At 37.7% G+C, this 12,822-nt stretch overlaps 2 protein-coding genes across 7 annotated transcripts in view; both read left to right on the top strand.

Moving 5' to 3' along the window:
- Positions 1–8,633, top strand: part of ift140 (intraflagellar transport 140 homolog (Chlamydomonas)) — a 32,443-nt gene extending 23,810 nt beyond the window's left edge. The window contains exons 20-30 of one of the 2 annotated variants that reach the window (XM_067435165.1): positions 3,121–3,298; positions 3,692–3,882; positions 4,133–4,228; positions 4,328–4,460; positions 4,534–4,806; positions 4,921–5,103; positions 5,250–5,456; positions 6,182–6,394; positions 7,077–7,243; positions 7,327–7,468; positions 8,022–8,633. In XM_067435165.1, the coding sequence (XP_067291266.1) occupies positions 3,121–3,298; positions 3,692–3,882; positions 4,133–4,228; positions 4,328–4,460; positions 4,534–4,806; positions 4,921–5,103; positions 5,250–5,456; positions 6,182–6,394; positions 7,077–7,243; positions 7,327–7,468; positions 8,022–8,207 (1,969 nt within the window). In that variant the 3' untranslated portion in view covers positions 8,208–8,633. The remainder of the gene's footprint in view (positions 1–3,120; positions 3,299–3,691; positions 3,883–4,132; positions 4,229–4,327; positions 4,461–4,533; positions 4,807–4,920; positions 5,104–5,249; positions 5,457–6,181; positions 6,395–7,076; positions 7,244–7,326; positions 7,469–8,021) is intronic. The other variant, XM_067435166.1, reaches the window with a different exon arrangement.
- An 898-nt stretch (positions 8,634–9,531) lies between these two features.
- ccdc78 (coiled-coil domain containing 78) overlaps positions 9,532–12,822 on the top strand; it is a 70,010-nt gene continuing 66,719 nt past the window's right edge. For all 5 annotated transcript variants that reach the window (XR_010901383.1, XR_010901384.1, XM_067434563.1 and 2 more), the window contains exons 1-3: positions 9,532–9,928; positions 10,931–11,062; positions 11,170–11,256. Coding sequence is in view for 3 of the 5 variants with exons in the window: in XM_067434563.1 (XP_067290664.1) it covers positions 9,857–9,928; positions 10,931–11,062; positions 11,170–11,256 (291 nt within the window). In the remaining 2 variants the exon portion in view is untranslated. The remainder of the gene's footprint in view (positions 9,929–10,930; positions 11,063–11,169; positions 11,257–12,822) is intronic.

Here is a 12,822-nt window from a genome sequence, read left to right as displayed (position 1 = left end):
CGCTGCTGATCTTAAGCCCTATTTACACCTGGTATTAAAGGGATAGTCAGAGCCGGACAGTGGAGTATTTTTACTTTCTACTCAAGTAAATTTTTAAGCATATACTTTATCAGTGTTTTTCTTTAGAAAACTTTTACTTCACTGCATTCCAAAGCATAACAACTAATGTCATACTTTTTACTGCACTACATTTCATAATTGAAAAGTTGTTGTTTTCTTACCTTTATTACTTAATTACACTAAAAATGTAGTACTTTCTTACTTATACTCAAGTAAAACTGAATACTTTTACTTGAGTACAGTACTACATTTTTTATGTAATTAAGTATTAAATAATATTCCATATGAAAAGTATTGCAGTAAAAAGTACAATATTATGTTTTGGATTGTTGTGAATTAAAAGTTTTCCAGAGAAGAACACTGATGAAGTTCATATACTTGAAAAACAAAATTTCTTGGAAAGTAAAAATAATTCAGTACTGTCCGCCTCTGGGGATAGTTCACCCAAAAATGAAAACTGTCTTTTTTTTTCCTGCTATGGAAGTCAATGGTGCCCCCAAAGTGAACTGGTTACAAACTTTCTTCAAAATATCTTCAGCAGAACTATGAAATGTATACCGGTTTTGAAGAACTTAAGGGTGAGTAAATAATGACAGAATTTTCATTTTTAGGTGAACTATTCCTTTAAGATGTGCTTTGGTTAATCGGATCACAAGTGGATGACGCTAAATACTGGAGCAAACGGGGTATAAAACATTTTGAGCTTTCAGAGGTAGTCAAAAACACATTCGACCGGATTGCTTTAGTAGTGTAAATGCTCATGTGGTCAAATGTGTTCAAACGGCCACAAAAGATGCCTACTCTACATCTAATGCGTAAAAATGATGGGAAACGCGCTAGTCAGACTTTATAAATTCAGACAGATTTAAACTTTGTCCGTTGGAGACCCAAGTTTGATTTGAAGATGAAAAATGTACCAAGCACAATTTTTTCTCACCATTCCAGATTTCTAACACACACTTGCAGTGTTCGGCTGGTCTCGCGGCTGTCACATCAGAAACGAAAGCTGATTGTAATAACAATCTTAGAAATGGGAAGGAAGGGGGCCTTTTAGTAATAAAACTATTTTAAATAATAGAAGACGCTTGTCAAATTGTGACCCTAGATGAGAAAGTAATTGAACGAGTATCAGTATATAAATATCTTGGTTTCCTTTTAGAAGAAAATGTGTCTTTCAAACAGCATATAGAGTTTTTAACAAAAAAACTTAGAGTAAAGTTGGGGTTCTATTATAGAAACAAAGGCTGTTTCTCTTTTAGTACGAGAAAAACACTTATACAAACAACATTTTTGACAATGCTGGATTATGGTGATATTTTATACATGCATGCAAATCAATCTTCTTTGAAAATGTTGGATTCAGTATATCATGCAGCACTGAGATTTGTAACTGATTCTAATTTCCGTACTCATCATTGTAGCTTGTATGAGAGTGTGGGTTGGCCATCCTTGCACAATCGCAGGCTGGAGCACTGGTATACTTTTCTTTTTAAGGCCATACTTTGTAAATTGCCTTCTTACTTATGTTCTCTTCTGACTCCAAAAGTCACTGCTATGAATTGTAATCTTAGATCATATAAGCAAATCATGTATGATATCCCACGAACGCGAACTGTTTTCGGTGAAAGTGCTTTTAAAGTTTTTGCACCTTTTTCCTGGTATACATTGCAGAAACAGCTTAAATTTGAGGATCTACCGACAATGACACAGTTTAAAACTCGGATAAAGGACAATTTGAGTACTAAATGCACATGTGATGTTATTGAGTGCGGCTGGTGATTTTTTTTGAGATGATGTTAAAGTGTTAAATGTTTTCTTTTGGTTATTTGTGTGTATATGTATTTTATTGTATTTTTAATTTGTTTGTTATTATTATTATTATTTTTTTTTTTTTTTTTTTTTTTTCTGCTGTCTTGGCCAGGACTCCCTTGAAAAAGAGATTTTGAATCTCAATGGGATTATTTCCTGGTAAAATAAAGGATAATAAAATAAAAAAAACGGTGAACATTAAACAAGTTTTATTAAATAAAAAAAACAAAAGTAAACCGCGGGCAGCCCCTTACGGACGACTGCCCGCACACACATAAAACATAAACAAAACTCAACGTAAAATCCAGGCCTGGTCCTCTCTTGTCTTCCACTGTCTTTGCTCCTCCTTTTATACTCCCGTCACTCTGCCGTGGGGAGACAAAACCGGTGTGTCGTTATCACTCGCCACCGGCCCGCTCTCACGGTCCCTCGCCTCGCTGCTTGCCACACTGATGTTTTTCAGTCATCTCTGGTCATGTCAAAGACATTAGACCCTTAACATTAACATTAGACCCCGCCCATAGACCCTCCCCTCAAAGAAATCAGGACAGAAGTGGTTGAAAGTGGACAAAAAAGAGATGGGAATGTGTCTCCCTTGTCTACTTGTGATCCAATCAACCAAAACGCACCCTAAATGTTAATAAAAAAAATCTGAATGTTTGCCAATAAAAGGAGATTTTATCGCATGTTCATTTATTCATGATCTACACCAAAGACTTTAGATCTAAAAAGACGGTGCACTCATATTACTATGAATGGGAGAAAGGGCATCACACAATATGGCAATCTCACATTCTTCATGCAAGTTTTCAAACCCAGGGGACTTCAGTAGTGCTTTGTGGTGTTCCTTTAGACATCTTTGGCTTTTGAAGAAAACTGAGGCTTCTGTGTTTTTTATATATTCCTGTAGCTCAAACAGTAGGGAATGGCAATAGCAATGCCAAGGTCATGACATAGTTACACATTTCTACATGTACTTACTATAGTTATAACAGTAAATGTATGCATAATTACGAGTAACTTACCTTAAACCTAAATGTAACTCGATAGTAATTACATGTAATTCATTGATATAACTCAGTACATATTTGAGTAAGAACAATGTAACTACTTTAAAATGAAGTGTAACCAGTTCGATTCCCAGGGAATGCATGAACTGATAAAATGTCTACCGTCAATGCAATGTCATTTTTGGATAAAAGCACCAAACGCACACAAGTTAATGTTGTGTGTATATGATTGAATCTCCAGTGAGGCGGTGTGGGAGAACATGGCACGGATGTGTGTGAAGAGTCGTCGTCTGGATGTGGCGCGTGTGTGTCTGGGGAACATGGGTAACGCACGGGCTGCTCGTGCTCTCAGGGATGCTGAAAAAGAGCCGGAGTTGGAGGCGCAAGTGGCAGTACTGGCTGCACAGCTGGGCATGCTGGTAAGACAAAAACTGACATAGCATGACCTTTTTTGCTGAGCTAATAAATCTTCCCGTTCTCATTGTGCACATTCAGTAGTATGCATTATTATTAAAGAAAAGAAAGCTTGTTATCCTAATCTGGAATCTAATATGTAATAACTTTCTCCACATCTGAAACAACCTTTCTGCTAATTTATGTAGTGTATGTTTCATTCTGAGGTATGTGCGTTATGGAAGCTGAATTCACTGCAAATGACGTTTCATGTTATGTTTAAATCACACAAGCACAACGTTATCTAAATAAACCTAGTGCACTTGGAGCCTCTCTGTCTCATTCAGTACAATAACAAAAACTAAACATTTAGATTTAAACATTTGGGTTTATCGCAGCATCTCTCTCTTTTTTCGCAGGAGGATGCAGAGCGTTTGTATAAGTCATGCGGGAGGTTTGATTTATTGAATAAGTTTTATCAGGCGGCAGGTCAGTGGCAGCAGGCGGTAGAGACGGCAGAAACGCACGACCGCATTCACCTCCGGACTACATACTACAGCTACGCCAAACACCTGGAGGCCATGGGGGACAAGAACCTAGCGCTGGTGTAGTGAGTGTCACGTTCACACACAATCACTGCTGAGAAGCACACTGAGGTCACAGTGATTTCTCCTCTACTGTTTTTAGTGCAAAATTAATATTTTGTCACTTCTTTTTAAAGGGTGTGGCCACACTTGTATTTCGGTTTGCTTGGTTCATTTGGTCTGGACCTAAAACAATTATTTAGTCCTGGTCCTTAACATTCACATTGCTATTTTTGCCTCAGATAGGTCTGTTATTTTTTCTTTCCTATTTAATAGTTTTGAGAAGTCCGACACACATCGGTTTGAAGTCCCGAGAATGCTAATGGAGGACAATGTTTCGCTGGAGATCTACATCAATAAAATGAAAGACAAGTGAGTTAGTATATCAGAGATGATTTATGATTATGGCCCCTGCGGTCCGACATGGCTTTAATATTCCCACTGTCCGTTGTCTGGTCTGTGATTGGACAGGGATCTGTACAAGTGGTGGGGTCATTATCTGGAGAGCCAATCAGACATGGAGGCCGCACTGCATTACTACGCCTTCGCTCAGGACTACCTGTCTCAAGTGCGCGTGCACTGTTATCTAGGAAACATTCAGAAGGTATGTTTAACAAATTTGATTTTAAGATTCCCTGATGCATTGAATGCTTCAGGTTCATCTGTATATTTCTCAGGCGAGTGAGATAGCCAATGAGACGGGCAACAGAGCAGCATCCTATCATGTTGCACGGCAGTACGAGGGACAAGATGAAATCAGCCAGTCGGTGCACTTCTACACGCGAGCACAAGCTTATAACAACGCCATCCGACTGTGTAAAGAGAATAATTTAGACGAGCAACTCATGAATCTTGCACTGCTTAGCAATCCAGAAGACATGATGGACACGGCCATGTATTATGAAGAGAAAGGAACGCACATGGACCGAGCTGTTATGCTTTATCATAAGGTACTTCCAAACATTCTCACCATGTGTCAATAAATTCAGATACATGTTGTGTCAAACTTTACCACTAGGTGGTGCTGATCACTTATATAACACATGTCCATTCCACCTTTCCAGGCAGGTCATGTCTCAAAGGCTTTAGAGCTAGCTTTTGCCACAGAGCAGTTTGGAGCTCTGCAGCTGATCGCAGAGGACCTGAATGAAACCAGCGACCCTGCCTTACTAGCACGCTGCTCAGATTTCTTCATAAAACATGCTCAGTACCAGAAAGCTGTGGAATTGCTGGTGGCTGCCAAAAAGGTGAACACTGAGCACACACTGTCAAACATAACAACATAACATAACATAGCACGTCATATTCGTTAGATTTATGCATGCAAACAGAACCCTTTTAATTGTAATCACAGCAGAGTATTTTCTAACTATATGCAAATGAATTTGTGTAGTACAATGAGGCGCTCCAGTTGTGTTTGGACCAGAGTTTGACCATCACAGACGATCTGGCTGAAAGTCTGACGGTGCCAAAAGACTCGTCCTATCTGTCTGAGGCCGGGCGAAAGGAGCTGCTGGAGAAAATCGCAGACTGCTGCATGCGGCAGGGCAACTACCACCTAGCGACTAAGAAATACACACAAGCTGGAAACAAGACCAAGGTTTGACTTCTGCTCAAATCAACAGCTGATTAAACCATCATCATCATTCAAAACGTCTGTCATTTTGCATAATCTTATGACATGGCTCTCTCGAATACTTGATTCCGATTGGTCAATCACAAAATAATGACGCTAAATAATAGAATTTACCTTTTCCCCATCAATTTCCGAAAGTGTGCTGATTTTTCACATTTAATTCCACAGCACCACAAGACCAGCCGAACACTTTTCAGCTCAAATGAACCCTATAAAACCTACTGTATCATATACGATACATGAATTTCTAATGCTTCTAAATTATCAAAATGATAAACTTTGCTGCAAAAAAACAACTGTTGCACACAATCTATTACATTTGATGAATGGTTATCATCTAAATCATCATTTTATTGATTTGCATTATGTGTTGCACACATACACTATTAAAACTACAGATTTATTTATAAAACTAAGCATTTGTATATAATCTTAATAAGACTAGTAAGATCTTAATTAAGAGATTTTGAATTTTTAATGCATTTTATGCAAGTAGTCTGTTGAATTATTATTTTTTAAATAAAAATCTCATTGATTTGCATTAAATGCTATCAGAATCTGCCAAGTTAGCACCAAGTTTTATTTATATTTTATTTGTTTGTTGCACTTTTTAATGCATTTTCACTAGCCTCTTTTAAGAGCAAAGATATCAAGCTTTTCTTTTCTCTTCCTTTTCTTGTCTTTGACAGGCGATGCGAGCACTACTGAAATCAGGTGATACAGAGAAAATAGTGTTTTTCGCAGGTGTTTCCAGACAGAAAGACATTTACATATTGGCAGCCAACTACCTGCAGTCTCTGGACTGGAGGAATGACCCGGAGATCATGAAGAACATCATCGGCTTCTACACAAAAGGACGCGCACTTGACATGCTCGCTGGCTTTTATGAGGCCTGTGCTGAGGTACTGTCAAAACTGACAATTCTTTATTATTAAAGGGATAGTCTCCCTCAGGTTGTTCCAAACCTGTATGAAACAGTTCAGTTGAGGGCATCCAGTTGATGCACCATTGACTTCCGTTGTATGGAAAAAAATAGTCAATGGTGCATCAACTGTTTGGTTACTGACATTCTTCAAAATATCTTATTTTGTGTTCAGCAGAATATATCCATACAGGTTTGGAACAACTTAAAGGGGTCATGAACTGGCTTCTTATATATATATATATATATATATATATATATATATATATATATATATATATATATATATATATATATATATATATATATATATATATATATATATATACTGTTGTCTGAGGTCAACTTATGACGTTTGTGTGGTTTGTTGTACATTCAAAAACATCATGATGAATAATTAATAGGCTTTAAATTAAAATTTAACCGATAAACCATAAACATATAAAAACGGAGCGTTTCAAGAGCTAGGGTCAAAACCATGTTACTACCAGCTCTTAAAACGCTCGTTTTAACGTTTTTATTTGTACATGTTTTATTGGTTACATTTTAATTTTTGGCTGAACTATCCCTTTAAGTGCATGTAAATGATTACAATTTATTTACAATTTTGGGGTGAATTATCCCTGTAAATGCAGTTACTTTTTTGTGGTGTTTGTTCGCAGGTGGAAATTGATGATTATCAGAATTATGAGAAGGCATACGGAGCTCTGACAGAGGCGTGCAAGTGTCTGACTAAAGCCAAGGGTCGCACTGGAGAAGAGACTGACAGCAAACTCCTCATACTGACACACAGACTCGGACTCATCAAGAGATTCATTCAGGCACGAAGGTACCCATAAAATACAAGCATTTCAATTGTCCATTCTTTCCACAGCTCTGCATGCATTTGCAAATGTATTTGTGTGTGTTAAGGATGCATGAAGAGGATCCAGTAGAAGCGGTGCGTGTGTGTGAGTCTCTGCTGGAGGAGAAGGATCTGGACCCTGCAGTGCGTGTTGGAGATGTGTATGGGTTCCTGGTGGAATACTACTGCCATCATGGCAAATTCCAGCAGGTATTTTAACATTGAGGTTAATGGCATGTTGTGTTTTAGGGAGATTTCACACTGGAGATGTTTGCTGTGGTCCGAATCCAAGTGTGCTCTAGCAGCATTGGTCTGGTTGATCCTATCGAAACTGGGTGCATTTGTGTTCTTCTTGCAAACATGTACTTTACACTCGAAGGCGGCTTTTTGCTGCTAACAAATGGTCTATTTTGAGGAGGCTAGGCATTCATTTGCTCCTTTTATTGCACTCACTTTGCACAATTACATTGCACGTTTACTCTTGCTCGTTTCTAAATTAAACCACTACATGTGTTTCATTGAACTAATGACATCGTCATCAGCTTATAAGTATGTATGTTTTACTTGCTGAACAAGTGTGGATCCAAGTTTGAGTTGCTTTCCTATTCATGCAAAAAAATCACTCCACAGTTTCATTGCAATTTAGAATTAAATAAGGGACAGTATATTTACATTTTCAGTAAATTCACAACTATTTCTTTCAAATTAATTTTCAGTTATATAATTGTGTTTTATCTTTTTAATTTTTTATGTGTATTATTAGGCATGGAGTAAAGTAGAGGAATTGAGATCAGCACGTCCCAACATAAACGTGAGCTTATATGTGAGTCAACCCAGTCTGGAGGCTCTACAAAACGCTGCTGGAATCCGCCTGGTCCACGGAAATACAAATACCCATACTGCCGAGGATGATGAGGAGGTGGAGGAAGATGAAAACATCAATCATTGAGAGAACGACTTGCTCAGAATGGTGGTCTTCAAGATACCTGCAGATAATCACACACATTTCTCAGTGCATACAAAAACGCACACGACTAGCCTACAGATGTCTGCCTGTCTGAGTCTTGGTTTGCTGCCCTATTTTATTTTAAACGTGCCATATTTTAATGGGACTGACAGTAAATGAGACGTCTTTGATAGTTGATGTGTGATGTTGTTAAAGCCACTTTGCAGGTTGCCTTAAGTAGAGTAGCTTGTTTGCGAATGCCAAGAATGCACTTATATATGTGGTGTGTGTGTGTATGTGTGGCCTTTTGAACAACAATCCAGTGGGACCACTATATTTAAGTAATTTTGTACAATTTACAAATAATTTAATGACCAGACTTGTTCTGTTACCTTTGTATCATATATCTTGTATCTTGTATTTTAATAAATTTTCTACATGTTTACTAAATCGTATTGCTTTTTTGATTGAATTACAACACGTCTCTCAAAGTCTATAGTATCGCGAAAACCGTTACTTTTTGCTCATTGACCTTTACCGGTTAGTTCATATTGTAACTGGCGGGAAAATGAGCCTATCAGCGACGATCAGAAGCAAGGCTGACTTTCCTGAAGTCAACTGAGATTGAATGGCAACAATCGTGGTAGTATCCCATTTTGTCAAATCCTATCCTGACTCCTGAGCAGATTTCCATTTTTCCGAATCATTGTGTGCAAGTCCGAATCTTTTTAACGAGTCGGTTCTTTCGAAAAAATTCCCCCCAAAATTGATTCCGATTATTCGTTTACGTTTTTTTTTTTTTTTTTTTTTTTAATACATTTCATTAATAACTGGTTTTATTATAAGTTCAGTTCGTTGCAGAACCTATTTTGAAAAATCGTTTTCGATTTTGAATTTCTAGTTTTAATAAAAAAATTTAACTGGGCAAAGATGTCACCGCTGTTCAAATCACTTTGGTTGTACCGTCCGTTTTTCCAAATTTAATTTAAATTAATCAGTTCGGTTAATATTCAAAGAGTCAGTACCAAACATTGCTAACTCAATTCGCTTTCATATAACATGGTAAATATACAGAATTGAAGGGGAAAAAATCAAGTAGGCTATGTTGTCAGTTTGTGCCGTATTGGACAATTTGATCACGATTCAGTTGAACAATAGGCCTTCAGACAAACGGAACATGCTAGATTTACAACCCTTTTTCATTGTAAAGGAAAGGACAAAGAGTTGTTAAGCTTTCACAAGAGTCATTGATTTATCTTGCAGTTACCAAACAGAAGGAACAATTCAGCAAAACTTTTTCCAAATTCTGCTTCCCCAGGCAATCTGCTGAGACTTTATGATTCTATGCTAAGGAACTTATGTCACTGTATTTTCTTGCTCAATGTTTACTGTTTAATTCATATATGTATTCTACTATTGGTATATTTTACATGTTTATGGAATAGTTGCGAATGTTGATTGAAATAAACGTCTAATTTGAATCGTTTAGCAACTCCGACGATTCAACTGAGTTATCAGAAAGATTCATTTAGTGTGATTCACACGTCAGATGGAGCTCCCTTTCGCAGTTTGCTGCTCCTGAAGATCATTGTAAACGCCCATGGAGACTCGTGTTTATAGAAACCAACACACACCTCTGACAGCTGCAGAACATGGACTCGACGAATAAACAGAGCTCAAATAACGAACTGCAGGAGCAAATTCGCTCTCTGACTGACGAAAATGTAAGGTATTTTCTTGTCATATGAAGGAATTAATGCTGAACTAATTGGGTTGTAATATTATAGTGTATGAACGCTGGGTTTTAATCAGAGTCAGTGAAAATTATATTTAACACCATTCAAAAAAAATTATAATCTTTGGTCAAAAGTGACAATAAAGACATTTTTAAATGATGTATTTCTATTTCAATGCTGTTCTTTAAACATTGATAAGTGCATCATCATCATATCATAATGATTTCTGAAGGATCATGTGACACAAGACTGGGGTAATGATCCAGAAAATTCACCTTTGTTCACAGGAATGAATTACATTTGACAATATATTCAAATAGGAAACATTTTAAATCGAAATAATATTTCACAATAGAATTTTTACTGCCTTTTAGATCAAAGAAATGCAGTCTTGGTGCATACAAGACTTTTTGTTTGTTTTTAAACATAAGAAAAATCTTACTGTGATTGTGGGGCGGCAGTGGCTCAGTGGTTCATGTAGGTTGTCTACAAACCAGTAGGTTGGTGGTTCAATCCCCGGTTCCACCTGACCAAGTGTCGAGGTGTCCATGAGCAAGACACCTAACCCCAACTGCTCCCGACGAGCTGGATGGCGCCTTACGTGGCTGACATCGCCGTCGGTGTATGAATGGGTGAATGTGAGGCAAAATGTAAAGCGCTTTGGATGGCCATAGGGTCTGTTAAAAGCGCTATATAAATGCAGTCCATTTACCATTTACCATAAGAAAAATCTTACTGCTCCAAATTGTATTGTAAAGGTTGAAACCTCCTGCACTAATCTATAACATGCTGATTGTTGATAATAGTGTTAGAGGATTAGCACTTTAAAAAGAAAATTAGCTAGCCCATGATTTACTCAGCCTCAAGCATCCTAGGAGTAACTTATATGACTTTCTTCTTACACCTGGGATGTCTTGAGGGTGAGTAAATCATATATTTTATTTGAAAGTGAACTAATCCTTTAACTGCATTGATTCATATACTTTACAGGTACAATTGCGGGAACAAAATGAAGTGCTGTTTAATAAACTTGACTCGGCCCAGAACAAACTGGGCCTGCAGGCCGCGTCAAAGAGTGACCTGTCGGTCAGATTAGTCCAGTGTGAAGAAGACAAACTAAAGGTAAACTGAAGAAGCCTGGAAATATGGGATCTGTTTGATATCTGCTTATGAATATGCTGCACTCAGGATTTCCCTGATATTTTATATTTCATGTGTATGTGTTTCAGATCTCAAAAGACCTTGTTGATGTGCAGATTGAGGCCAATAAAATGATAGAGCGGTATGAAGCGGAGCTCTTTGATTTGAAAAACATGGTAAGTTCAATATTGATTCAGATCAATAACTCAGTAACTCTTTTATGTGAATTTTGCTATATTGCATAAACAAACACTTTATTGCATATAGGAAATGCCAAGATGTGCATTTACTCTAAAAATGCCCATAAAAAAGCATTTGAGCAGATCATTTTTTTTAAATCTGATAAGAAGACATAAATTGTGATGGAAACACATTCACTGAGTAAATACCTTAATGGGCAACCAAAAGCACACGTGACTTTGCCTCAACAGAGGATGTGATTAAATAACTGGACTAACCAGTGGACGCATCGTATAGCATATCAAATATGTGTTTGATCAATATGAAATGCCTGAGCCTGTCAAAAGCTGTGTCCCAAAGTGAAGTGCGCGCACTTCGAAGGCCGCATTTGAAGTGTGATTACGTCATACCTGCACTACGAAGACTGTCCCAATGTGAAGGCTGCACCCTCTGAAGGCTGCATTTGAAGTGCGATTACGTCACAGCGGCACTACGTAGGCTGCCCCAAAGTGAAAGCTGCACCTCTAGCTGTGTCCCAAAGTGAAGGGTGCGCACTTCCAAGGCCATGCACTTCGAAGGCCAGACCAGACCACGCCTTCAAAGTGCACGAAGTGCACGAAGGGCGAACCGAGGGACAGGGTTGCCAGGTCTGAATAATAAAACCCCTCCAATTGTTATTCAAAAGTATCGGAATCACAGCCAGAATGGGCCAAAATATCCCAAAATGCGGGGCGCGGGCAGTAGAAATATTGCTCAAGTAAAGACAACTTAACCTGTGGACTATAGGCTACAAACACCCCAAAGCAACAGTAGCCTAAATGCAACCCCATTCCAGACTTGGCAACAATGAACCAAGCGTCGTTAATGGACTAGCAGGTTCTGACAACTGACAGCGGACGTTCGTGAGGAGATTTTAAAAAGAGAAATGGAGCATATACTACTACTTATATATATATATATATATATATATATATATATATATATATATATATATATATATATATATATATATATATATTACAGAGTGCAAGCATACGCAAGAAGCTATATATATATTTATATATATATACTTTTTTTGAGCTTTCTATTGGGTTTTGAGTTTTGACATGCTTCAAAGCCTGCGACGATGGGCTAGACCATAAGCATGTAAATCTGTAGCCGGTTAAATATTGTCAAATTGCAAATATTAGTTAATAGTTTATTTCTTATGTTAAATGTAACTGTTACAATATATTTTAAACATTTAGCCTATATACGTCCAAGTTTTCTTTTTTTTTTTAAGTAGGCCTACTTATTTTTATTCAACTCATCATTTTTTTATGGCATGCCATGCAGCCGTCGACCGATTCGGCCCCGCAGAGCTGCGGACAGTGGAAATATGCACTCATCCCAGAAGATGATGTCCCGCAGGAATTACCAGAGTCTCTATTGTGCATTATTTCCCATCCCGGTCCAGCTCCAGCTTCTCCCGCTCAGCGCAATGAAAGTGTTGAAAAGTGTTTTCTTCTGGTTTGGCTGATAATACAAATTTGTTGTTTCTAATGTTAAACTTAAGTTATTTT

The sequence above is a fragment of the Pseudorasbora parva genome, chromosome 24 (genome assembly GCF_024679245.1).
Source record: "Pseudorasbora parva isolate DD20220531a chromosome 24, ASM2467924v1, whole genome shotgun sequence".
Classification (NCBI taxonomy): Eukaryota; Metazoa; Chordata; class Actinopteri; order Cypriniformes; family Gobionidae; genus Pseudorasbora; species Pseudorasbora parva.
The sequence above is the reverse complement of the archived record's forward strand: the minus strand, read 5'-3'. Positions and strand labels throughout refer to the sequence as shown.